At 55.7% G+C, this 26,372-nt stretch overlaps 2 protein-coding genes across 2 annotated transcripts in view; one reads left to right on the forward strand and one right to left on the reverse strand.

The window, feature by feature from the left end:
• CECR2 (CECR2 histone acetyl-lysine reader) overlaps positions 1-12,558 on the reverse strand; it is a 27,319-nt gene extending 14,761 nt beyond the window's left edge. The window contains exons 1-3 of the mRNA XM_078859391.1: positions 12,466-12,558; positions 7,518-7,611; positions 1,911-2,161 (exon numbers count right to left, since the gene is read on the reverse strand). Of these exons, the coding sequence (XP_078715517.1) occupies positions 1,911-2,161; positions 7,518-7,611; positions 12,466-12,558 (438 nt within the window). The remainder of the gene's footprint in view (positions 1-1,910; positions 2,162-7,517; positions 7,612-12,465) is intronic.
• On the forward strand, positions 11,979-25,654 carry DRAM1 (DNA damage regulated autophagy modulator 1). Its single transcript, XM_078858826.1, has 8 exons — positions 11,979-12,305; positions 12,500-12,696; positions 15,106-15,173; positions 16,869-17,008; positions 19,187-19,352; positions 20,269-20,318; positions 24,184-24,276; positions 25,339-25,654. Exons 2-8 carry the CDS (start codon positions 12,557-12,559, stop codon positions 25,420-25,422), a joined length of 741 nt encoding a protein of 246 aa, XP_078714952.1. The 5' UTR covers positions 11,979-12,305; positions 12,500-12,556; the 3' UTR covers positions 25,423-25,654.
• The last annotated feature ends 718 nt before the right edge of the window (positions 25,655-26,372 follow it).

The following is a 26,372-nucleotide window of genomic DNA, read 5'->3' on the forward strand; positions in this document are numbered from 1 at the left end:
TGGACACACAACCACAGACAACCACTAGCATGGACACACAACCACAGACAACCACTAGCATGGACACACAACCACAGACAACCACTAGCATGGACACACAACCACAGACAACCACGAGCATGGACACACAACCACAGACAACCACGAGCATGGACACACAACCACAGACAACCACTAGCATGGACACACAACCACAGACAACCACTAGCATGGACACACAACCACAGACAACCACTAGCATGGACACACAACCACAGACAACCACTAGCATGGACACACAACCACAGACAACCACTAGCATGGACACACAACCACAGACAACCACTAGCATGGACACACAACCACAGACAACCACTAGCATGGACACACAACCACAGACAACCACTAGCATGGACACACAACCACAGACAACCACTAGCATGGACACACAACCACAGACAACCACTAGCATGGACACACAACCACAGACAACCACTAGCATGGACACACAACCACAGACAACCACGAGCACACGCATCATGGTGCGCCCCCCCCCCCCCGTAGCTGGCAACTTCAGTGGCACACTCACCGATCCCCAATGCAAGTTAACGCTGCCACATACACTCATCCATCCACACACACACAAACTCATACAGTGTACACACGTATACACAGGCACACACACTCACAATCATATACTTAAACACTCATTCAGCACACACAGTCACACAGTACAAAATACACCCGTATAGCCTTAACAGACTATACGAGCAAGTGCTGTGAGCGAGGAGTACCTATGAAGGCCGGCACACGAGGGGGTGGGTGGCCAGAACCACGCCCGGCCGCCTTTGTCTCCCTAGTGGCAATGTTTATACACCACATCACGTACACGTTACTGTACACACACACGTGTACATCACACATACACAGCACAAAGACAAAGATCCCCCGTATAGCAATAACAGACTGTTGGGGCAAGTGCTTTTAGTACAGTACTCGCACATTACACACACAATGAGCACAACTCACACACTGGCACACGTGCCTACTGTATACGTACATACTCGCATATACATCACAATACACGTGTACAGTACACACACTACACACTCTCACATAACACACACAACTCACACACAACTCACACACCTCTCCCACACAGCACACACAGCTCACACAACTCACACGCAGCTTACACACAACTCACACACAGCTCACACAGCTCTCACACAACTCACACAGCTCACACACATAATACACAGCTCACACACAGCTCACTCACATAACACACAGCTCACACACAGCTCACTCACATAACACTCACATAACACACAGCTCACTCACATAACACTCACATAACACACAAGCTCACACACAATACACGTTACACAGCTCACACACAACTCAACACTCGCACGCATCCACAGGCCGGCAGCAGGCTGCGACGTGACCTGCACAGGCCTTGCATGGAGGGCAGCAACCGTGACCCTCGGGGGGGCCCCAGTGACCAACCACCCCGACGCGGTCCACGCGGACCCCCAGACCCTCTCGTGGGGAGGCCATTGAACAGAATGCGAGATGTAGTAACATCATCCCCTGTACATCAATGTCCTGTGGCTTCTCGCGCCGGGGCAGCATGGAGCGAAGCCTGCGCCCTGGGCCCGCGGAGTTGAGGGCAGGGTCCCCTGGACCCCGAGGTCCCAGGCTCTAGGGGGTCCACGCTGCGTTGGGGCCCCGGGGGTCCCGCTTTGTTCCCGCGTCGTCGCCTCGCCAGGCGCGGGGACCCCAGACCCAGCCGCGCGAACAATGGCCCCGCCGCTCGGAGGCACGGGACCTTGTCGGCGAACCCGCCGGATCCGACCCCGGGGCCTCCACGAGGACCCCGTGGGGCCCCGCTAAGAGGGTCGCTCGTTGAGGGGCCCATCTCGCACCTCGATGGCCGCGGCTGGGAGTGCGAAGGCGTCGCGGAACATCCAGCAGAAGTGCGCGATGGCCGGGAGCTGCCAGCGAGACCGGAGCTGGGCCAGGGAACCCTCTTCCTCCTCGTCGCCGCCGCCGCCGCAGCCGCCAGACATCGCGGCCCCGAGGGCCTCGCTCCCTGCTCGTGGGTCCTCCTGGATCGGGCCGCTCGGCCTCAGCGCGGCCTCAGCGCGGCGCGGATACGCGGGGTGCGGGGGGCGGCCTCATGGCGGAGCGCGGGGCGGGGCGAGACGTGGGGGGGAGGGGGAGGAGACACGGGGAGGGGAGGAGACACGGGGGGGAAGGGGAGACACGAGTCTGTGTGGAAAATGTCAGCTCGATTGGATGACGGGAAGTGGGTTAAAAAACGAGCGAAAGATTTTCACGGTCCTAAGCAAGCAAGCACGCAAGCAAGCAAGCACGCAAGCAAGCAAGCACGCAAGCAAGCAAGCACGCAAGCAAGCAAGCACGCAAGCAAGCAAGCACGCAAGCAAGCAAGCACGCACGCAAGCAAGCAAGCACGCAAGCAGCAAGCAAGCACGCAAGCAAGCAAGCACGCAAGCAAGCAAGCACGCAAGCAAGCAAGCACGCAAGCAAGCAAGCACGCAAGCAAGCAAGCACGCAAGCAAGCAAGCACGCAAGCAAGCAAGCACGCAAGCAAGCAAGCACGCAAGCAAGCAAGCACGCAAGCAAGCAAGCAAGCACGCAAGCAAGCAAGCACGCACGCAAGCAAGCAAGCACGCAAGCAAGCACGCAAGCAAGCACGCAAGCAAGCAAGCACGCAAGCACGCAAGCAAGCAAGCACGCAAGCAAGCGAACTTAATATAAAGGATTTAAAAATATATTCGCCTGTGGAGGACGCGGGGATCGATCCCGCGACCTTTGGCATGGGAAGCGAGGGCGCTACCAACTGCGCTACTCCGCCACGGCCTGTGGAGGAGTTACGCTCTGGGCTCTTACACTCTGACGTTCAGCCAAAGCCATGAATGCGTTCTATTTGAATATATGTAAAATATTTTTTTTTGCCTAAAAAGTGTAAAATTTAGGGAATTTTTTTTCACGAACAATAATTGTCTGGCACAACGAGTCTGTGTGGAAAATGTCAGCTCGATTGGATCACGGGAAGTGGGTTAAAAAACGAGCGAAAGATTTTCACGGTCCTAAGCAAGCAAGCAAGCACGCAAGCAAGCAAGCACGCAAGCAAGCGAACTTAATATAAAGGATTTAAAAAGAAACGGAATCAATTTGAGACGGCAGCAGCAGCAGCAGCGAACGTGATGAGAGGGACAGGGAAAAGGAGGGATGTTGCGAGGAGGCGGGATTGGGGGAGGAGGAGACGGGAAAAGGAGGAAACGAGATGAGGAAGAGAAGTGCGATGTTGAGCTGTGGCGCTCTCTGGCAACGTCATTCGCGAGCCGAGAGTCCTGAGCTCAATCCCAGTGCTCCCTCGTCAGTCCACACTCCGCTGTCCCCGTGTCGGTCCCTCCACATTAACAAACAATAATTGTTTACCCATTTCATGAGCACACGCGTCCTCCTCCTGTGAGTGCATACTTTAAGCAACATCGATTCAACACGAAACGCTGGGCCAGTTTCGACATTCAGTGTCTCACCAGCAGACTGAATCAAGCACTGACTGAAAACGATGCCTGTGCAGACGGAGCACAGCCAGGTGCCTGTGCAGTGCTGATGATTCCCAATGGCTGCATTTGTCGACTCTTCTTGGTAGGTGGAGCTAAACAATAACACATTCAGCTCACGAGCTGGTGGTCTGGACGAGGCTGAAAGCATTGCACATGCAATGCCGCGTGTTGCGGCACTGGGAATGGGGAAATCCACCGATTGACATCCAAACCGCACGACAATGGAGTGATGCAATGGAGTGATGCAATAGAGTGATGACAATGGAGTGATGCAATAGAGTGATGCAATAGAGTGATGACAATAGAGTGATGCCAATGGAGTGATGCAATAGAGTGATGACAATGGAGTGATGCAATAGAGTGATGACAATGGAGTGATGACAATGGAGTGATGCAATAGAGTGATGACAATGGAGTGATGCAATAGAGTGATGACAATGGAGTGATGACAATGGAGTGATGCAATAGAGTGATGACAATGGAGTGATGCAATAGAGTGATGACAATAGAGTGATGACAATGGAGTGATGCAATAGAGTGATGACAATGGAGTGATGCAATAGAGTGATGACAATGGAGTGATGACAATGGAGTGATGCAATAGAGTGATGACAATGGAGTGATGACAATGGAGTGATGCAATAGAGTGATGACAATGGAGTGATGACAATGGAGTGATGCAATAGAGTGATGACAATGGAGTGATGACAATGGAGTGATGCAATAGAGTGATGACAATGGAGTGATGACAATGGAGTGATGCAATAGAGTGATGACAATGGAGTGATGACAATGGAGTGATGCAATGGACGATGATCACGTTGTAGGGCGTCTCTCTCGCAATCGCACTGTTTCTAGAGCACAGACGCAAGGGCCCCGAAAGGCCAAACGGACAGCAACAAACAGCACGATGATTGTCAAAATAGATGACAGTTAATACGGCTCTTGAATTGAGCAAGGTTACTCACAGCTTGGGAAAAGAGGCGATGGGATTGAGTAGAGCGAGGGAAGGAGCACAAAGGCAGTGTTGCGACCTGCCAGGGTGGCGGGTTGGACGCTGTGTGTGGTGGAGTCTTGGTGGGCCCACTCGACTTGACACCCAGAGGTCGCAGATTCTAATCCATCTCCCGGAGCGGCAGTTAAAACAACGGGGCCCAAGTTTCTTAATCCCCCCCCCTCCCCGACCGCCTCTATACACCCAGTAGCAGCGTAAATCAAGTTCACCACAGGCGCTCAAAAGCAGATGGCGTGTGGCGGACGTCTGGCGAAAGTTGTGGAAGAGGAGACCAAGTCACTCCGACAACTCCCTCGAGTGGACGCTTTTACACCAATGTTGGCGTGAGCAGAAAATTGACAAACCGCATTTACAATGTTGCGAGTTTACTCTCTCATATACCACGTTTTATTTACGTGACAACCCTTACTAATTGCCTGTGTCAGGTGGTGGCATTTATATTTACGCGATCTAACAAAAAAACGTTATTATGGTGCGAAAGAAGTTCAACATACATATTCTTCCATGATAAATGAAACACTGGATACCTCAGCGAGATGGGGTGTCACGAGCAAGAGGACACCGGCAATTGGGAATAAAACCGCTCTCGCCGAGTCAGCTGGTCTCGTGGAATTGCCTTCACTGAGCCCGTTCATTCTGCGTGAATTCTCTTTCGCTTTCGTTTCTCTGCCTCAGGGGTCAATTCATGTGAACACAGCGCCCCCTGCCGCACAACATGTTTACATCCATAATAAAGGGGTTTTGGGTTATGCCGCGTAAATATATAAATGTGTCGTTAAAACCCGCCACCACCCGACACATGTTTCTATTTACACGATCTAACCCAAAAAACCTCAACTATGGATGGTATTGGTCGCGAAAACCTACTACGTGTTCAACAAACATGTCTACACTTCGAGGACAAGACAGAGATCCCCCATATAGCCTTGAACAGAATATATTCTTTTCGTTCTTTCGGTAAAGTCACGTAGATAGGTTCAAAGAAAATAGCAAAAATAACAAAAAACTACGACGTTTCGATCGCAACACAAGCGGTCATCATCATCAGGAAAAAGGGGATGACGACCGCTTGTGTTGCGATCGAAACGTCGTAGTTTTTTGTTTTTTTGCTATTTTCTTTGAACCTATCTACGTGACTTTACCGAAAGACCCAAAGAACACCAATTCCTGCAGTCACGAAAGCTTCAAGTCGAGATTTAATGGTCTTGAACAGACTGTTAGGGTAAATGCTGTTAAAAAGCTCATTTGAAAGCCGACACGGCACACGGGGTTTTGGGTGGCTAGCATCACGCCCGGCCGCCTTTGTCTCCCGAGTGGCGATGTTTACATTCTTCACCAGGTACTCATTGGAGGCTGGGTCGACTTAGGGGAGGCCCAGGACCGTTTCATATATTCGTCACTGGTGTTGACCTTGAGCAGGAACCGAACTCGGGTCACTGGGTTCACATCGCAGCGCGCTAACCACGACACGAATTCAACACACGTCGACACGCCACCCATACCTCAATACACCACCGCAAATGGCACTTCAACAGACAATATACCAAACACGCCCGATATCCAAGCTCTCATTGCTTGGGAAGTTGTTGGAGAATATGGTCACATCCCAGTTGGAAGATTGTCTTGAGATCGGCGGCTTCTGAAATAATATACCCAATCCGGCTTTGAAGCCGGACATCGCACTGAGAAGGCTCTCGTGTGTGCGGTCCATGGACAGGGGACAGCGTTCTGCCCTTATGCTGGACCTCTCGGCGACCTTCGACACAATTTCTCGTGCAGTTCTGCTGCAACGCCTGCGGCCTGGCAGGAACCGCCTATTCCTGCCAGGGCCCGCAGTGGTCTGTTTTAGGGCTGAACGATTTGGGGAAAATATCTAATTGCGATTTTTCTGACAGATATTGTCATTTGATTTGCGATAAAAAAGTCAAGCTTCAGTTCAATATTCACTGAAAACATGTGATGGAGCATTACCACATGATACCATCAAGATATGAACTGCTCTATATAGTCTAATGCAAAGATGAGAACTTAAAAATATGAATTGCTTCCAACATGTATTTATAAAAATGTTTTAATTGAAATAGAACAATCAGAAATAGAACAATTGTTAAGTTAAATAAATAAAGTTATTATAAAAAAAATCTAATAAGAAAGTAATAACACTTTTCAAATCGCAAAAAATCACAGCCTTTGCGATTTGTTAATCGCATTGTTTCAAATTGCGATTTCGATTTGAAATTGATTAATCGTTCAGCCCTAGTCTGTATTGTAACCACTGCTTTTCAAGCTGTATGTTCAGCCACTGGGAAACATCACCTGGAGGCATGGCCTGTGTTACCATCAGTTTGCTGATGGCAGCACAGATCTATGTCCCATTTACCGGCGCAACCGAGTCGCGACTCTGCATTGTCAGTTTGTCCGACAAAACAGAGAAAATGATGGTGGCCTCTGATGCGACATTTAGGTTTGGCCAGGGTGAGGTTGAACTTCTGCTCATAAACGGGATCTAACTTTGCACCTTGCCCAAAGTGCGTAAACTCGGGGGGTGTATTCGTCAGTAGCCTGAACGTGCGTGCCATGGTCGCAGCAATTCCTTGATTTGCGCTCTCTGCTGTCAGCTGGCGGCCTTGAATCACGCCCCACGCCTTCGTATCGACGCTTCTTGATTCTGGCAACGGACTTTGTGCCAATCTCCCACGTGTCGTGGTTCGGAAACTTCAGCCACGGCAGAGCACAGCAGCCCGAATGCCGAGGCGCATTCCCCGCCCTGCATTGGCTTTCGGTCAGCTTCTGTATTGACTGCAAGACGGCCGTTTTGACATTGAAAACTCTGCCCGGTCCTCGACCGACATACCTGCGGGCCCGGTTGGTCCCTCATACGACTGGGACCTATGTGTTACGATATTCAGAACGGGGCCTACTCTTCCAGCCGCGGATCCTGCACCGCAAGCTGGGTGGGCGGCCCTTCTTGAGTGCCGCTCCTCGGACCTGCAAAGCCTTGCCGGCTGCGGCCAGCTGCGATCCGCGAACCCCGCGTGTTAAGGGGGGAATGAATGACTCGTGGCTTCCACAATTTTCCTTTAGGTGTATATCATCGTTCCATTACTATTACTACTACTAGCTTGTTTGCCCGTCCTAGAATGTCTGTGAGCCAAGAATGTCTGTTTGTGTGTCCCGCACGTGACGTCACTCCACATGCCGCACCCCCTTCTCATTAATATTCATGAGCGGGTGGATTTTTACACTCACCCAGAAGGTCGAGCGGAAATATTTTTTTTCGCAAATTCGCGACAAGTTTGACGTTTCTTTATTGAAAGTGAATCTAATAAATAATTCTACGCAGCAACAAAGTGGGTTCGGTGTCTTTATTTATTTCTTCATGGTAAAATAGTAATTTCTTGGTGATTTTCCAGATATTGTATCGATTTCCAATGTATTTCAACCCCAGCGACCAAAAGCAGAAGAGAATAAAGTATCAGAGCAGTGAATTTGAACAAATTGAAGGTCAGTTATATACAGTGCTACAGTGACATGAAGTGAGGTGTTTTATGACATACTTTTGTGTAAGATTCACTACCATTAAATTGACACAAGATACAATTATACTCTGCTCAATTTTTTCGTAAATATTACAGCTTCCGTCCTCGGACGGGCAAAGAAGCTAGTATTTTATATTTGAATTTGTACAATGTTTTGATACCCCATTTGGTGGAGGTAATATTACATTTCAAATAAAACTTGTAACTGAAGATGATTGAACAAATGGAAGGCGCATAATATGGCCTCAATGCGTTACGCATTTCCCTATAATGATGCATTTTACCTTGGGCTGCCTCACTGCATCTCAAGACGCTTTCAGGAGGGTCCTGCTACTTTGGGATGTTTGGCCAATTCCAGTAATGAGAGTTTGGCTTTGCGTGGGAGGAAAGTGGAGAACCCGGGGGAAACTCTCCACACATTGGAGGGGGTGACACTCAAATCTCTGCACAGATAGATTCAATAATTCATGGCTGTGCTGCCATCTCCTGGCCACCTCGCAGCCAGCAACAACCCTGTTGACTCCTTCGCAGCCTCCCACTCAAGCACTAACCAGGCTTAGCCGGCTGGCAGTGTAAGACACATCCATCATGCAAGTGGAGAATGTAGTAAACTACATACGCCTCCTCCACATACATATCCGCTTGTCCACGGAAAACATGCGTGTGTTTGATACATCCCATCAGTCGCACGGCCTTTGAGAGGGCATCATTTCAGCCGCATTCCTTCAATATAAGCAAACAACTGTGGACCGGGGTTTTTCCCCCCAGATACAGATCGAGCAACTGTACAGCACTGCTACACAGGCACGCGTGACTGCCGGCAATACATTGTCATGTCGAAAGCGGTCAAAGGTCCCCTCCGATTAGCACAGTTGGCTACGTACGGTGCGAAAGAAATCCAACATACATACAGTTAACATTGAATCGATGCTGCTGGAATTATTCACTCTCAAAAGACAACTGATATGATGTGTAAACCATTTATTTTAATTTGTTTTACGTGGAGGGACAAAGCGACGTATCTACGTGCGTTTGTTACGATTTTCTGTGATGACGGAAAGTCCAGCCTTGGGACACGAGCAACACCGGGAAAATCCCAGACCACAAACCCCGTACGGAGTGGAGTCGGTGGAGTGGAGTTCTGTGCAGTGGTTGGTGTGGTGTGGGGTGGTGTGGCATGGTATGCAGTTTAATGTCGTGGTGTAGAGTGGATTAGAGTGGTCTGCAATGTAGTGGTGTAGAGTGGTGTGTTGTGGAGTGTAGTGGTGTGGAGTGGTGTGTTGTGGAGTGTAGTGGTGTGGAGTGGTGTGTTGTGGAGTGTAGTGGTGTAGAGTGGTGTGTTGTGGAGTGTAGTGGTGTGGAGTGGTGTGTTGTGGAGTGTAGTGGTGTGGAGTGGTGTGTTGTGGAGTGTAGTGGTGTGGAGTGGTGTGTTGTGGAGTGTAGTGGTGTGGAGTGGTGTGTTGTGGAGTGTAGTGGTGTGGAGTGGTGTGTTGTGGAGTGTAGTGGTGTAGAGTGGTGTGTTGTGGAATGTAGTGGTGTAGAGTGGTGTGTTGTGGAGTGTAGTGGTGTAGAGTGGTGTGTTGTGGAATGGTGTGGTGTAGAGTGGTGTGTTGTGGAGTGTAGTGGTGTAGAGTGGTGTGTTGTGGAGTGTAGTGGTGTAGAGTGGTGTGTTGTGGAATGGTGTGGTGTAGAGTGGTGTGTTGTGGAGTGTAGTGGTGTAGAGTGGTGTGTTGTGGAGTGTAGTGGTGTAGAGTGGTGTGTTGTGGAGTGTAGTGGTGTAGAGTGGTGTGTTGTGGAGTGTAGTGGTGTAGAGTGGTGTGTTGTGGAGTGTAGTGGTGTAGAGTGGTGTGTTGTGGAGTGTAGTGGTGTAGAGTGGTGTGTTGTGGAATGGTGTGGTGTAGAGTGGTGTGTTGTGGAGTGTAGTGGTGTGTTGTGGAGTGTAGTGGTGTAGAGTGGTGTGTTGTGGAGTGTAGTGGTGTAGAGTGGTGTGTTGTGGAGTGTAGTGGTGTAGAGTGGTGTGTTGTGGAGTGTAGTGGTGTAGAGTGGTGTGTTGTGGAATGGTGTGGTGTAGAGTGGTGTGTTGTGGAGTGTAGTGGTGTAGAGTGGTGTGTTGTGGAGTGTAGTGGTGTAGAGTGGTGTGTTGTGGAATGGTGTGGTGTAGAGTGGTGTGTTGTGGAGTGTAGTGGTGTAGAGTGGTGTGTTGTGGAGTGTAGTGGTGTAGAGTGGTGTGTTGTGGAGTGTAGTGGTGTAGAGTGGTGTGTTGTGGAGTGTAGTGGTGTAGAGTGGTGTGTTGTGGAGTGTAGTGGTGTAGAGTGGTGTGTTGTGGAGTGTAGTGGTGTAGAGTGGTGTGTTGTGGAATGGTGTGGTGTAGAGTGGTGTGTTGTGGAGTGTAGTGGTGTGTTGTGGAGTGTAGTGGTGTAGAGTGGTGTGTTGTGGAGTGTAGTGGTGTAGAGTGGTGTGTTGTGGAGTGTAGTGGTGTAGAGTGGTGTGTTGTGGAGTGAAGTGGTGTAGAGTGGTGTGTTGTGGAGTGTAGTGGTGTAGAGTGGTGTGTTGTGGAGTGTAGTGGTGTAGAGTGGTGTGTTGTGGAGTGTAGTGGTGTAGAGTGGTGTGTTGTGGAGTGTAGTGGTGTAGAGTGGTGTGTTGTGGAGTGAAGTGGTGTAGAGTGGTGTGTTGTGGAGTGTAGTGGTGTAGAGTGGTGTGTTGTGGAGTGTAGTGGTGTAGAGTGGTGTGTTGTGGAGTGTAGTGGTGTAGAGTGGTGTGTTGTGGAGTGAAGTGGTGTAGAGTGGTGTGTTGTGGAGTGTAGTGGTGTAGAGTGGTGTGTTGTGGAGTGTAGTGGTGTAGAGTGGTGTGTTGTGGAGTGTAGTGGTGTAGAGTGGTGTGTTGTGGAGTGTAGTGGTGTAGAGTGGTGTGTTGTGGAGTGTAGTGGTGTAGAGTGGTGTGTTGTGGAGTGTAGTGGTGTAGAGTGGTGTGTTGTGGAGTGTAGTGGTGTAGAGTGGTGTGTTGTGGAATGGTGTGGTGTGCAGAGGTGAGGTCTGGAGTGGAATATAGGGAATGGGGTGGAGTGGTTGGTAGTGGAGTGGTGTTGAGTAGCGTGGTGAGCGTGGTGAGCAGGGTGAGGTGTGAAGTGGAGTGCTGTGCAGTGAAGTGGTGTAGAGTGGAGTGGATTCGTGTGGAATGGTCCAGAGTGGGGTGGAGTGCTGTGGAGCCGTGTAGAGTGGAGTGGTGTGGAGCCGTGTAGAGTGGAGTGGAGTGGAGCCGTGTAGAGTGGAGTGCTGTGGAGCCGTGTAGAGTGGAGTGGTGTGCAATGCAGTGTAGTGGTGTAGAGTGGGGTAAAGTGGAGTGGGGTTGAGTTATTTGGTGTGAAGTGGTTAAGGGGCCGTCCATAAATAACGTCACGCACCTAGGGCGGGGGGGTCAGACATTTGTGACGATGTGTGACGAGGGGGGGGGGGGTTTGGGAAATGTGACGTCACATCAAAATGCGCAACTTTAAATAAATATAGACAACACGTTCTACTTAATTAAATATACTTTTTAATAAATGTTTTCTCCTCCAACATCAGAGTGCAGCGCCACATTAAATACGCACTACAATGACAATAGTTTAAAGCGATTTGAAGCATATTTTATTTTCAAAATTAAAAATATGGTTTTGGGGGGGGGGGCAGAGCTTTGTGACGTCATATTTGAGGGGGGGCGTCTGACTTTTTGTGACGCCGTGTGACGAGGGGGGGGGAGTAAAAATCGTCCAAAATCGCGTGACGTCATTTATGGACGGCCCCTAAGTGGTTTAGAGTGATGTGGGATGGAGTTGAGTTGTGTGGATTGGAGTGGGAGCGGAATGGGGTGGAGTGGCGCTGAAGTTGCAGATTGTTTCAACTTCTCTATTCGGTCCGGATGTCACGGCTCTGGGCTCTGTGCGGGGCAGCATTTCCTATTCTTAAAGCGACCGTGTTTGTCTCTCTCTAACCGTGTCCCTCTCTCTCTCTGCATGCGCCTCTTCCAGTGTCTCCCTTTCTGTGTCGCTCCTGTATATCCCTGTCTCTCTCCCCGTGTCTTTCTCTCTCCGCTTATCTCTCTGTGATGATGGATTAGTCACGCGCTGCGTGGGAGGCGAGTATCGCAGTGGGTCACTTCCTCGTGCTCAGTTCGCCGGGGCACGCTCTGCAGGTAGGTCTGCTCCGTGAGATGTCTTCGTCGGGGAGCTCAGTGCGTGTACTCGCTAGCGTGTACACGCACACGGGTACACGGGCTTGTGCACGGCACACATTCACACGGGTCTGCGTACATACACACCCACGCGTGTACACGGCTTCGTGTACACATTCACACGGCACGTGGTCGATGTGCACTCCGTGGTGCAGGGTGCAGCGCGCGCTTCGTGCGGCGTGTCTCGGTGCGGCTCCCCGAGGCTCGCCTCCATGCCGTCCTTTTGGTGGTTCACGGAGGGCGCTTCCGCGCTGCCGCTCTTCGTGGTGTGCTGGACCACCGTCACCTTCGCAACCAGCTACCTCACGGCCGCATTGCGCGGGGACGTGGATCCCATACTGCCCTATATTAGGTACAAACTCATCTGCCTGCCCACTCACCCGCCTGCGCACTCAGCACTCACTCGCCTGCACATTCACTCACCTGCCCACTCACTCGCCTGCCCACTCACTCGCCAGGCCATTCACTCGCCTGCCCACTCACTCGCCTGCCCACTCACTCGCCTGCCCACTCACTCGCCTGCGCACTCACTCGCCTGGCCACTCATTCGCCTGCCCACTCACTCGCCTGCCCACTCACTCGCCTGCCCACTCACTCGCCTGCGCACTCACTCGCCTGGCCACTCACTCGCCTGCCCACTCACTCGCCTGGCCACTCACTCACCTGGCCACTCACTCGCCTGCGCACTCACTCGCCTGGCCACTCACTCGCCTGCGCACTCACTCGCCTGCCCACTCACTCGCCTGCCCACTCACTCGCCTAGCCACTCACTCGCCTGCCCACTCACTCGCCTGCCCACTCACTCGCCTGGCCACTCACTCGCCTGGCCACTCACTCGCCTGCGCACTCACTCGCCTGCCCACTCACTCGCCTGGCCACTCACTCGCCTGCCCACTCACTCGCCTGCCCACTCACTCGCCTGCCCACTCACTCGCCTGGCCACTCACTCGCCTGGCCACTCACTCGCCTGCCCACTCACTCGCCTGCCCACTCACTCGCCTGCCCACTCACTCGCCTGCCCACTCACTCGCCTGGCCACTCACTCGCCTGCCCACTCACTCGCCTGCCCACTCACTCGCCTGCCCACTCACTCGCCTGGCCACTCACTCGCCTGCCCACTCACTCGCCTGCCCACTCACTCGCCTGCCCACTCACTCGCCTGGCCACTCACTCGCCTGCGAACTCACTCGCCTGCCCACTCACTCGCCTGGCCACTCACTCGCCTGCCCACTCACTCGCCTGGCCACTCACTCGCCTGCCCACTCACTCGCCTGCCCACTCACTCGCCTGCCCACTCACTCGCCTGGCCACTCACTCGCCTGGCCACTCACTCGCCTGCCCACTCACTCGCCTGCCCACTCACTCGCCTGCCCACTCACTCGCCTGGCCACTCACTCGCCTGCCCACTCACTCGCCTGCCCACTCACTCGCCTGGCCACTCACTCGCCTGGCCACTCACTCGCCTGGCCACTCACTCGCCTGCCCACTCACTCGCCTGCCCACTCACTCGCCTGGCCACTCACTCGCCTGCGAACTCACTCGCCTGCCCACTCACTCGCCTGGCCACTCACTCACCTGCCCACTCACTCGCCTGGCCACTCACTCGCCTGCGCACTCACTCGCCTGGCCTCACTCGCCTGCGCACTCACTCGCCTGGCCACTCACTCGCCTGCCCACTCACTCGCCTGGCCACTCACTCGCCTGCCCACTCACTCGCCTGCCCACTCACTCGCCTGGCCACTCACTCGCCTGCCCACTCACTCGCCTGCCCACTCACTCACCTGGCCACTCACTCGCCTGCCCACTCACTCGCCTGGCCACTCACTCGCCTGGCCACTCACTCGCCTGCCCACTCACTCGCCTGCCCACTCACTCGCCTGGCCATTCACTCGCCTGCCCACTCACTCGCCTGCCCACTCACTCGCCTGCCCACTCACTCGCCTGCCCACTCACTCGCCTGGCCACTCACTCGCCTGCCCACTCACTCGCCTGCCCACTCACTCGCCTGCCCACTCACTCGCCTGGCCACTCACTCGCCTGCCCACTCACTCGCCTGCCCACTCACTCACCTGGCCACTCACTCGCCTGCCCACTCACTCACCTGGCCACTCACTCGCCTGGCCACTCACTCGCCTGCCCACTCACTCGCCTGCCCACTCACTCGCCTGCCCACTCACTCGCCTGGCCACTCACTCGCCTGCGAACTCACTCGCCTGCCCACTCACTCGCCTGGCCACTCACTCGCCTGCCCACTCACTCGCCTGCCCACTCACTCGCCTGCTCACTCACTCGCCTGCCCACTCACTCGCCTGCCCACTCACTCGCCTGGCCACTCACTCGCCTGCCCACTCACTCGCCTGCGCACTCACTCGCCTGGCCACTCACTCGCCTGCGCACTCACTCGCCTGGCCACTCACTCGCCTGCCCACTCACTCGCCTGGCCACTCACTCGCCTGCCCACTCACTCACCTAGCCACTCTCTCGCCTGCCCACTCACTCGCCTGGCCACTCACTCGCCTGGCCACTCACTCACTCGCCTGCCCACTCACTCGCCTGGCCACTCACTCGCCTGCCCACTCACTCGCCTGCCCACTCACTCGCCTGGCCACTCACTCGCCTGCCCACTCACTCGCCTGCCCACTCACTCGCCTGCCCACTCACTCGCCTGCCCACTCACTCGCCTGGCCACTCACTCGCCTGGCCACTCACTCGCCTGCCCACTCACTCGCCTGCCCACTCACTCGCCTGTGCGTGTGAGCAGTGACACGGCTGGGCGGCCCCCGGAAAGCTGCGTGTTTGGACTGATGCTGAGCATGTCAGCGCTGGCAGGTACCACTAACCTTTCGCCCCCCCCGCTCACCACTCACAGACAACCACTCACTACACCGCTGACCACTCAGACACCACTCGCAGACATTTACGACCACCACCACCACCACACTGAGGTCCCGTGGCTTTGAAGGGAGAGCAGTGAGCGGTGTTCCCATGTGCACCGTGTTCCAGGCAGGGGAGGCAGAGCCTCACCTGCCATACTCCAATGAAAATAGCTGTTACGAAAAAAATAATAAAATAAAATAAATATTAAGATGTTTCCACTGATCTGTGTTATAAATGTCATTTCTGTACGATTCCAATAATTTTGATAGTCAAAATCGCCAAATTTGCGGAGCTCCGCTGCAAATACAGGAAGAGACGAGAATTCCTTCATCAAAACACTACACCATAGGGCCCGTCGCATCTCTGACCAGCACCACCTAGCCAGTGATTTGGAGCACGTACACCAAGCCCTCAGGAGGAACGGATACTCGGACCGTACAATCCGCAAAGCTGTCTCCCCAGCCATACGGAGACAACCTTCTGAGGATCCAACCAAAACCATCGCCTTACCGTACATAACAGGGGTTACAAAAAGATTTCCCAAATCTTAAACAAATACAAGATCCAGGTTCGTTTCAACACAGTACACAAAATCCGTGATTTGATCCCATCTGTAAAGGATGTGATTCCTGACATGCAATACCCTGGTGTCTACAAACTGAGTTGTGGTTGCAGCAGCAGTTACATTGGGGAAACGAAACGACATGTCTCGGACCGCGTTCGTGAACACAAGGCAGATCTGAAACACGGCAAGACCAATACCTCTGCCGTTGCCGATCATTGTTTTAACGCTGTGGGCACACACGAAATGTATTTTCCAAGATGGAGGTACTCTGCGAACCTACCGGCTACCTTTAGAGATTTGTTCATGAAGCCATCCAGATATTTTAACACAGACACAACTTCAACCGAGAGGATGGGTAAAAACTGAGCAATCATTGGAAGGACGTTATTAACCAGGTAAAGTCTGAACTGACTGTGATGTTTCCATCCTACCTGCCTATGTCAGCTGTTATTCTGACTCTCTGTCTCTCTCTCTATGCCTTTCTCTTAGATCTGTCATGCTCACATGTCCTTTGCATTGCACTCTCATGCCTTTGGATTGCACCACTCTTCGATTTCACGCTAACATGCTAATCTCTCACATTAACATCACTAGCCCAGACCACTTCTTTATGACCCTTGGGCTACACCCATTTCAAACCTTTTAAAACAGTCTGCCTCAGCAGCAGACCACGCTTTCCCACCTGATGACGGACGCTTGTGTTGCGCCAGAAACGTCGTGATTTATTTAATTTTATACCTCCGTGACTTCACCGAAAGAAACAAAGAGTAAGAGACGAGAGATGAGGCAGCGATGAGCTCAGCCTCCCCTCTGATTGCGCAACCCCTCAGTAACTGGATGGAGTGCGGGCAATAAGCCTGTTACTATCTCAGTATGTCACCAATGTAATGTTTGTAGACCCCTTCATCCCATGTCCTCGCCTTCCATACTCCAGCTAAGTTATTTCACGTATGTGTATAAAGATATTTAGGCTCGCTGGTCTCGTCATGAAACTGCAATGAAAAAGCACCAGGGGAGGCAGCTCACCGCACGTCACTGCCGTGTCTCCCCGCGTGTCTCCCCGCGTGTCTCCCCGCGTGCAGCCGCTCTCACGATGTTCGTGCGCTACCGTCTGGTGGCGTGCGCGACGTGTGGCCGCAGCTGCGCCGTCTTCGTCAACCGCACGGGGTTCGCCATCGGCCTCATCAGCTGCCTCGGGCTCCTCGTGATCGCCAACTTCCAGGTGATGACGAGGTGGTTGTGATGGGGGGTGATGACGAGGTGGTTGTGATGGAGGGTGATGACGAGGTGGTTGTGATGGAGGGTGATGACGAGGTGGTTGTGATGGGGGTGATGACGAGGTGGTTGTGATGGAGGGTGATGACGAGGTGGTTGTGATGGGGGTGATGACGAGGTGGTTGTGATGGGGGGTGATGACGAGGTGGTTGTGATGGGGGGTGATGACGAGGTGGTTGTGATGGAGGGTGATGACGAGGTGGTTGTGATGGAGGGTGATGACGAGGTGGTTGTGATGGGGGTGATGACGAGGTGGTTGTGATGGAGGGTGATGACGAGGTGGTTGTGATGGGGGTGATGACGAGGTGGTTGTGATGGGGGGTGATGACGAGGTGGTTGTGATGGGGGGTGATGACGAGGTGGTTGTGATGGGGGGTGATGACGAGGTGGTTGTGATGGAGGGTGATGACGAGGTGGTTGTGATGGAGGGTGATGACGAGGTGGTTGTGATGGGGGTGATGACGAGGTGGTTGTGATGGGGGGTGATGACGAGGTGGTTGTGATGGGGGGTGATGACGAGGTGGTTGTGATGGGGGGTGATGACGAGGTGGTTGTGATGGAGGGTGATGACGAGGTGGTTGTGATGGGGGGTGATGACGAGGTGGTTGTGATGGAGGGTGATGACGAGGTGGTTGTGATGGGGGGTGATGACGAGGTGGTTGTGATGGAGGGTGATGACGAGGTGGTTGTGATGGGGGGTGATGACGAGGTGGTTGTGATGGGGGGTGATGACGAGGTGGTTGTGATGGAGGGTGATGACGAGGTGGTTGTAATGGAGGGTGATGACGAGGTGTTTGTGATGGGGGTGATGACGAGGTGGTTGTGATGGGGGGTGATGACGAGGTGGTTGTGATGGAGGGTGATGACGAGGTGGTTGTGATGGGGGTGATGACGAGGTGGTTGTGATGGAGGGTGATGACGAGGTGGTTGTGATGGGGGGTGATGACGAGGTGGTTGTGATGGAGGGTGATGACGAGGTGGTTGTGATGGGGGGTGATGACGAGGTGGTTGTGATGGGGGTGATGACGAGGTGGTTGTGATGGGGGTGATGACGAGGTGGTTGTGATGGAGGGTGATGACGAGGTGTTTGTGATGGGGGTGATGACGAGGTGGTTGTGATGGGGGGTGATGACGAGGTGGTTGTGATGGAGGGTGATGACGAGGTGGTTGTGATGGGGGTGATGACGAGGTGGTTGTGATGGAGGGTGATGACGAGGTGGTTGTGATGGAGGGTGATGACGAGGTGGTTGTGATGGGGGGTGATGACGAGGTGGTTGTGATGGAGGGTGATGACAAGGTGGTTGTGATGGGGGTGATGACGAGGTGGTTGTGATGGAGGGTGATGACGAGGTGGTTGTGATGGAGGGTGATGACGAGGTGGTTGTGATGGGGGTGATGACGAGGTGGTTGTGATGGAGGGTGATGACGAGGTGTTTGTGATGGGGGTGATGACGAGGTGTTTGTGATGGGGGTGATGACGAGGTGGTTGTGATGGGGGGTGATGACGAGGTGGTTGTGATGGAGGGTAATGACGAGGTGGTTGTGATGGGGGTGATGACGAGGTGGTTGTGATGGAGGGTGATGACGAGGTGGTTGTGATGGAGGGTGATAACGAGGTGGTTGTGATGGGGGTGATGACGAGGTGGTTGTGATGGGGGTGATGACGAGGTGGTTGTGATGGAGGGTGATGACGAGGTGGTTGTGATGACGAGGTGGTTGTGATGGAGGGTGATGACGAGGTGGTTGTGATGGGGGTGATGACGAGGTGGTTGTGATGACGAGGTGGTTGTGATGGAGGGTGATGACGAGGTGGTTGTAATGGGGGTGATGACGAGGTGGTTGTGATGACGAGGTGGTTGTGATGGAGGGTGATGACGAGGTGGTTGTGATGGGGGTGATGACGAGGTGGTTGTGATGACGAGGTGGTTGTGATGGAGGGTGATGACGAGGTGGTTGTGATGGGGGTGATGACGAGGTGGTTGTGATGACGAGGTGGTTGTGATGGAGGGTGATGACGAGGTGGTTGTGATGGAGGGTGATGACGAGGTGGTTGTGATGGGGGTGATGACGAGGTGGTTGTGATTGGGGGTGAACACAATCCCCTCCCCCCGCCCCCCACGTGTAGAACACCACGGAGTTGGGGGTGCACATGGCGGGGGCCGGGTTGGCGTTCGCGGGGGGCGCCCTCTACGCGACGCTCCACGCGCTCCTCTCGTGGCACACGGAGCCCCGGGGGCTCGCGTGTGTGCGCACCACCCTCGCCGCATGGAGCCTCGCCAGTGGCGTCACGAGCATCCCACGTGCGTGTGTGTGTACGCGTGTGCGCGTGTACACGTGCTTGCGTGTACACGTGCGTGCGTGTACACGTGTGTGTGTGCGTGTACACGTGTGTGTATGTGCGTGTACACGTGTGTGTGTGTGTACAATATTTGTACAATATGTGTGTCAAGATGGGTCTCGATGGAGGAGGCTCGTGAAGGACGCTATTGGGAAATTGGAGGCAGTCGCCCTCCAGCAACAACGGAGGACAGAGGAGCGGACACTCAAAACAGCAAGTTGGCACAGTGGGGGTACAGCTGGTGCATCTACCGGTCATCTCAGTCAGCCAAACCGAGGCACCTGTTGGGTCTATCCTGAGACCTCCTGTCAGCGAGCCTTCGACACTTCACGTGGCCTCAAAGTGAACCTGGTGTAGCACAGGCGCCGTGGTTAGATTGCTGTCACTTAGTGGCGAATAGCGGGGATTGGTATTGGTGTGTAGCGCCACGGTTAGCGCGCAGCACCATGAACTCGGCGACTCGAGTTCGATTCCCGCTCACGGCCAACACCAGTGACGATTATCTGAACCGATCCTGGGCCTTCTTAAGTCGACTCAGCCTCAAATGAGTGCCTGGTGCGGTGTGTAAACATCGCTAGCACTGGGGAGACAAAGGCGGCAGGGCGTGGTGCTGGCCACCCACCCCCTCGTGTGCCGTGTCCACCTTCATAGGTGCTCGCCAACAGCACTTTCCCCAACAGTCGGTTAAGGCTATATAGGGGATCGTTGTCTTTATTTGCGTGTGTACACGTGCGTTTAGCGGTGAGGCGATGTGGGATATCTTTGACTTTGTGTACACGCGTGTGTGGTGAAGTGGTGCAGTGGTGTGGGTGGCTGTTGCCACCTTCCCTGTGTGAACCTTGACCCAGTAACTGCTGCTGCTGCTGCAGTGGTGGTCGCTGCCTGCCTCGCCACTTGGGACCTCACGTACAAGCATCAGGTGCCTCCCCGCCCGCCCGCCCACCACACCATCACCACCCTCATGGCACCACCATCACCACCCTCACGGCACCACCATCACCACCCTCACGGCACCACCACCACCCTCATGGCACCACCACCACCACCCTCATGGCACCACCACCACCACCCTCACGGCACCACCACCACCACCCTCATGGCACCACCACCACCACCCTCATGGCACCACCACCACCACCCTCACGGCACCACCATCACCACCCTCACGGCACCACCACCCTCATGGCACCACCACCACCACCCTCATGGCACCACCACCATCACCACCCTCACGGCACCACCAACACCACCCTCACGGCACCACCATCACCACCCTCACGGCACCACCACCACCCTCATGGCACCACCACCACCACCCTCATGGCACCACCACCACCACCCTCACGGCACCACCACCACCACCCTCATGGCACCACCACCACCACCCTCACGGCACCACCATCACCCTCACGGCACCACCACCACCCTCACGGCACCACCACCACCACCCTCATGGCACCACCATCACCACCCTCACGGCACCACCACCATCACCACCCTCACGGCACCACCATCACCACCCTCACGGCACCACCATCACCACCCTCATGGCACCACCATCACCACCCTCATGGCACCACCACCACCACCACCCTCACGGCACCACCATCACCACCCTCACGGCACCACCATCACCACCCTCATGGCACCACCACCATCACCACCCTCATGGCACCACCATCATCACCCTCACGGCACCACCATCACCACCCTCATGGCACCACCACAACCACTCTCACGGCACCACCATCACCACCCTCACGGCACCACCACCACCCTCATGGCACCACCACCACCACCCTCATGGCACCACCACCACCACCCTCACGGCACCACCACCACCACCCTCATGGCACCACCACCACCACCCTCATGGCACCACCACCACCACCCTCACGGCACCACCATCACCACCCTCACGGCACCACCACCCTCATGGCACCACCACCACCACCCTCACGGCACCACCATCACCCTCACGGCACCACCACCACCCTCACGGCACCACCACCCTCATGGCACCACCATCACCACCCTCACGGCACCACCACCATCACCACCCTCACGGCACCACCACCCTCATGGCACCACCACCACCACCCTCATGGCACCACCACCACCCTCACGGCACCACCACCCTCATGGCACCACCACCACCACCCTCATGGCACCACCACCACCACCCTCACGGCACCACCACCACACCCTCATGGCACCACCACCACCACCCTCACGGCACCACCATCACCCTCACGGCACCACCACCACCCTCACGGCACCACCACCACCACCCTCATGGCACCACCATCACCACCCTCACGGCACCACCACCATCACCACCGTCACGGCACCACCATCACCACCCTCACGGCACCACCATCACGACCCTCATGGCACCACCATCACCACCCTCATGGCACCACCATCACCACCACCCTCACGGCACCACCACCATCATCACCCTTACGGCACCACCACCACCCTCATGGCACCACCATCACCACCCTCACGGCACCACCACCACCACCCTCATGGCACCACCATCACCACCCTCACGGCACCACCACCACCACCCTCACGACACCACCACCACCACCCTCATGGCACCACCATCACCACCCTCATGGCACCACCACCACCACCCTCACGGCACCACCACCACCACCCTCATGCCACCACCACCACCACCCTCATGGCACCACCATCACCACCCTCACGGCACCACCACCACCACCCTCACGGCACCACCACCACCACCACCCTCACGGCACCACCATCACCACCCTCACGGCACCACCATCACCACCCTCATGGCACCACCATCACCACCACCCTCATGGCACCACCATCACCACCCTCATGGCACCACCCTCACGGCACCACCACCACCACCCTCATGGCACCACCATCACCACCCTCATGGCACCACCATCACCACCCTCGTGGCACCACCACCACCACCCTCACGGCACCAACACCACCACCCTCACGGCACCACCACCACCACCCTCACGGCACCACCACCCTCACGGCACCACCATCACCACCCTCATGGCACCACCATCACCACCCTCATGGCACCACCACCACCACCACCCTCACGGCACCACCACCACCACCCTCACGGCACCACCATCACCACCCTCACGGCACCACCATCACCACCCTCATGGCACCACCACCACCACCCTCATGGCACCACCACCATCACCACCCTCATGGCACCACCATCACCACCACCCTCATGGCACCACCATCACCACCACCCTCATGGCACCACCACCATCACCAGCCTCACGGCACCACCAGCACCACCCTCATGGCACCACCACCCTCATGGCACCACCACCACCCTCATGGCACCACCACCACCACCCTCACGGCACCACCATCACCACCACCCTCATGGCACCACCATCACCACCCTCATGGCACCACCACCACCCTCATGGCACCACCATCACCACCCTCACGGCACCACCACCACCACCCTCACGGCACCACCATCACCACCCTCATGGCACCACCATCACCACCACCCTCATGGCACCACCAACATCACCACCCTCACGGCACCACCACCACCACCCTCACGGCACCACCACCACCACCCTCATAGCACCACCACTCTCACGGCACCACCACCATCACCACCCTCATGGCACCACCATCACCACCACCCTCATGGCACCACCACCATCACCACCCTCATGGCACCACCACCACCACCCTCACGGCACCACCACCACCCTCATGGCACCACCACCACCACCCTCACGGCACCACCACCACCACCCTCATGGCACCACCATCACCACCCTCATGGCACCACCACCACCACCCTCACGGCACCACCACCACCACCTTCACGGCACCACCACCACCACCCTCACGGCACCACCACCACCACCCTCATGGCACCACCATCACCACCACCCTCACGGCACCACCACCACCACCCTCATGGCACCACCACCACCACCCTCACGGCACCACCACCACCACCCTCACGGCACCACCACCACCCTCACGGCACCACCACCACCACCCTCATGGCACCACCATCACCACCACCCTCATGGCACCACCATCACCACCCTCATGGCACCACCACCACCACCACCACCCTCATGGCACCACCATCACCACCCTCATGGCACCACCACCACCACCCTCATGGCACCACCATCACCACCCTCATGGCACCACCACCACCACCACCCTCATGGCACCACCATCACCACCCTCATGGCACCACCACCACCACCCTCATGGCACCACCACCACCACCCTCATGGCACCACCACCACCACCACCCTCATGGCACCACCATCACCACCCTCACGGCACCACCACCACCACCCTCATGGCACCACCATCACCACCCTCATGGCACCACCACCACCACCACCCTCATGGCACCACCACCCTCATGGCACCACCACCACCCTCATGGCACCACCATCACCACCCTCACGGCACCACCACCACCACCACCCTCATGGCACCACCACCACCCTCATGGCACCACCACCACCACCACCCTCATGGCACCACCATCACCACCCTCATGGCACCACCACCACCACCACCCTCATGGCACCACCACCACCACCACCCTCATGGCACCACCACCACCACCACCCTCATGGCACCACCATCACCACCCTCACGGCACCACCACCACCACCACCCTCACGGCACCACCACCACCACCCTCATGGCACCACCCTCACGGCACCACCGCCTCCACCACCTATGGCTGACCACACCTCACCCCGCAGGCTAAGACCCTGCTCCGAGTGTCCGCCGCGGCCGAGTGGAGCCTCGGGGTTTCCTTCCTCACGTTCTTCCTCACCTTCATCCGCGACTTCCAGGTGTGACTCCCATCCCAAACACCCGCTGTGTAGCCTTTAACAGACGTTTGTAGCACCGATGAAGGTCGCCACATGAGGGATTGGGTGGTCATCTGCCATGCACAGTGACATTGTAGAAAAAACAGCCTCTGTTCACCACTAAGTGGCGGTCACGTCACCACGGCGCTTGCACCAGGCCGTGCACACTTTGAGGCCACGTGACGTGTCGAGGGCTCTCCAGCAGGAGGTTACGGGACGTAAGTAGCCAACTGCGCTCATCGGAGGTGCGGGGGAAGGATAACAAACTCAACACATAATAAAGCAATTCTCAAGAAATTAGTTTTCAATTCAGATTTAAAAGTGCATAGCTCCAGTGGCTTCTTAATATCGTAAGAGCATTCCAGATGGCCGAAGAAGCGCATTTGAAAGTGACCGATGCATCACCGACGCCTCCTGCTGTGCCAACTTGCTGTGTTTTAGCCGCCCGGCGCGCTCCTCGTTGTGAGCGTCGCTCCTCTGCCCTCCACAGGTTGTTAGAGGGAGACGGCCTCCAATTGCCCAGTAGCGTCATTGACAATCCTTCAGCGGCCGGTCTCGACACCGCTGGTTCCAGCTATCGGCAAGTCCACTCAGGGGCAAACAAAAATCCCTCTTATAGCCTTAATAGACTGTAGAAGCAAGTGCTGTTAACGAGTATGTTGAACTTCTTTTGCACCGTACGTATCCAACCGTGCTAATCGGAGGTGCGGGGAAGGACAAACTGAACGGGTATCAGCACCGATGAAGGTCGGCACTCCACACGAGGGGCCAGTGGCCAGCAGCACGCCTGACCGCCTGTCTCCATAGTGGCGATGTTTACATTTGATATCAGGTACTCATTTGAGGCCGAGTTGACCTAGGGGAGGGCCAGGGCGGGTTCAGATGATCGCCACTGGTGTAGCCCGTGAGCGGGAATCGAACCCGGAGAGCCGGGATCGCAGCGCAGCGCGCTAACCGCTGCACTCCCGCTTCCCACTCAGGGACACACACAGTGACAGACACTCAGACTGGACCCTCACCACCCCCCCCCATTCACCTCCGCAGGGCATGAGATTCCGTGTAATCGCGGAGCCGAGTCCGGAGCGCCAGAGTTTGCTGGAGGAGAGGAGGCGACTTCTGCCCCAGTGAGGTCCCCGCGAGGACTTGACGCGCGTCATTCCGAGCCTCACCCGAGATGCAGCCGGCTGATGCAGATCCGATCACCCCAGACCTCGTTTCCGTCCCCATCCCCGCGGATCCCACGGTGGAGACCATGACAATGATACAGTATTGATCGCGTTTTTATAATGAATTATTTTTATACCAATCGCGCTGCACTTATATTGAATAACCACGTGAATAAATGACTTGACTCACGGAGGTACCAGACACGAGGTCACTGCGAGATGCGGGTTTTTATTGAGGGGGTTGGGGGCACGGGAGGAGCGCTCAATAGCGGTGCGCACCGCTCAGAGACAGCAGCCACCGAGGTGGAGCCAGAAGACCGTGGGTGCCGGGGCCCCAACCTCTCTCGCTTCACTTGTAGCCGGAGTTACCTCCTCCCATGCCGCCGTTGCCTCCCCCGAAGCAGCACTGCTTCACGGGCCGCTGGCAGCATTGCTGCGTCTGGCAGCACTGAGGGCCCTTTGAGGAACCGCCCCTGGAACCATGGCCCCACCGCTTCCACAGAGAGCCGCACCCCACCTCCTCCTCATCCTCCTCCTCCTGCTGCTGCTGCTGCTCCAGCCGAGGACGCCCGCCGGCCCCGACCTTGCAGGGCCATTGAGGCGCTGGGTAGGGATGCGGCGGCGGAGCTGGGTAGGGATGCGGCTGGGGCCACATCGGGTGCGACTTGCACACCCACTGACACCGCGGGGGCGGCGGGCAGCACGGCGAGGGATGCGGCTTGCAGGGCCGTTGAGAAGGATCGCTCCATGGGCGCTGATGGTCCGAGTAGCTGCCGAGGGATAACACGCAACGTGCACACACGTGTCGACTCACGGCCATGGCGATACGCCGAGGGGCTAAACTTCACCGCAACTCATAGCTCAGTCCACCGACACTGCTACATTCCGCACACGGGTTTAATAGCAGGCACC

Source organism: Lampetra fluviatilis, chromosome 8 (genome assembly GCF_964198595.1).
Source record: "Lampetra fluviatilis chromosome 8, kcLamFluv1.1, whole genome shotgun sequence".
Lineage (NCBI taxonomy): Eukaryota > Metazoa > Chordata > Hyperoartia > Petromyzontiformes > Petromyzontidae > Lampetra > Lampetra fluviatilis.

Coding starts and splice junctions, on each gene's coding strand:
- DRAM1 (XM_078858826.1), top strand. CDS start 12,557: ATGCCGTCCTTTTGGTGGTTCACGGAGGGCGCTTCCGCGCTGCCGCTC. Junction 17,009..19,186: donor TCGTGATCGCCAACTTCCAG/GTGATGACGAGG, acceptor CCCCACGTGTAG/AACACCACGGAGTTGGGGGT. Junction 20,319..24,183: donor ACCTCACGTACAAGCATCAG/GTGCCTCCCCGC, acceptor CTCACCCCGCAG/GCTAAGACCCTGCTCCGAGT.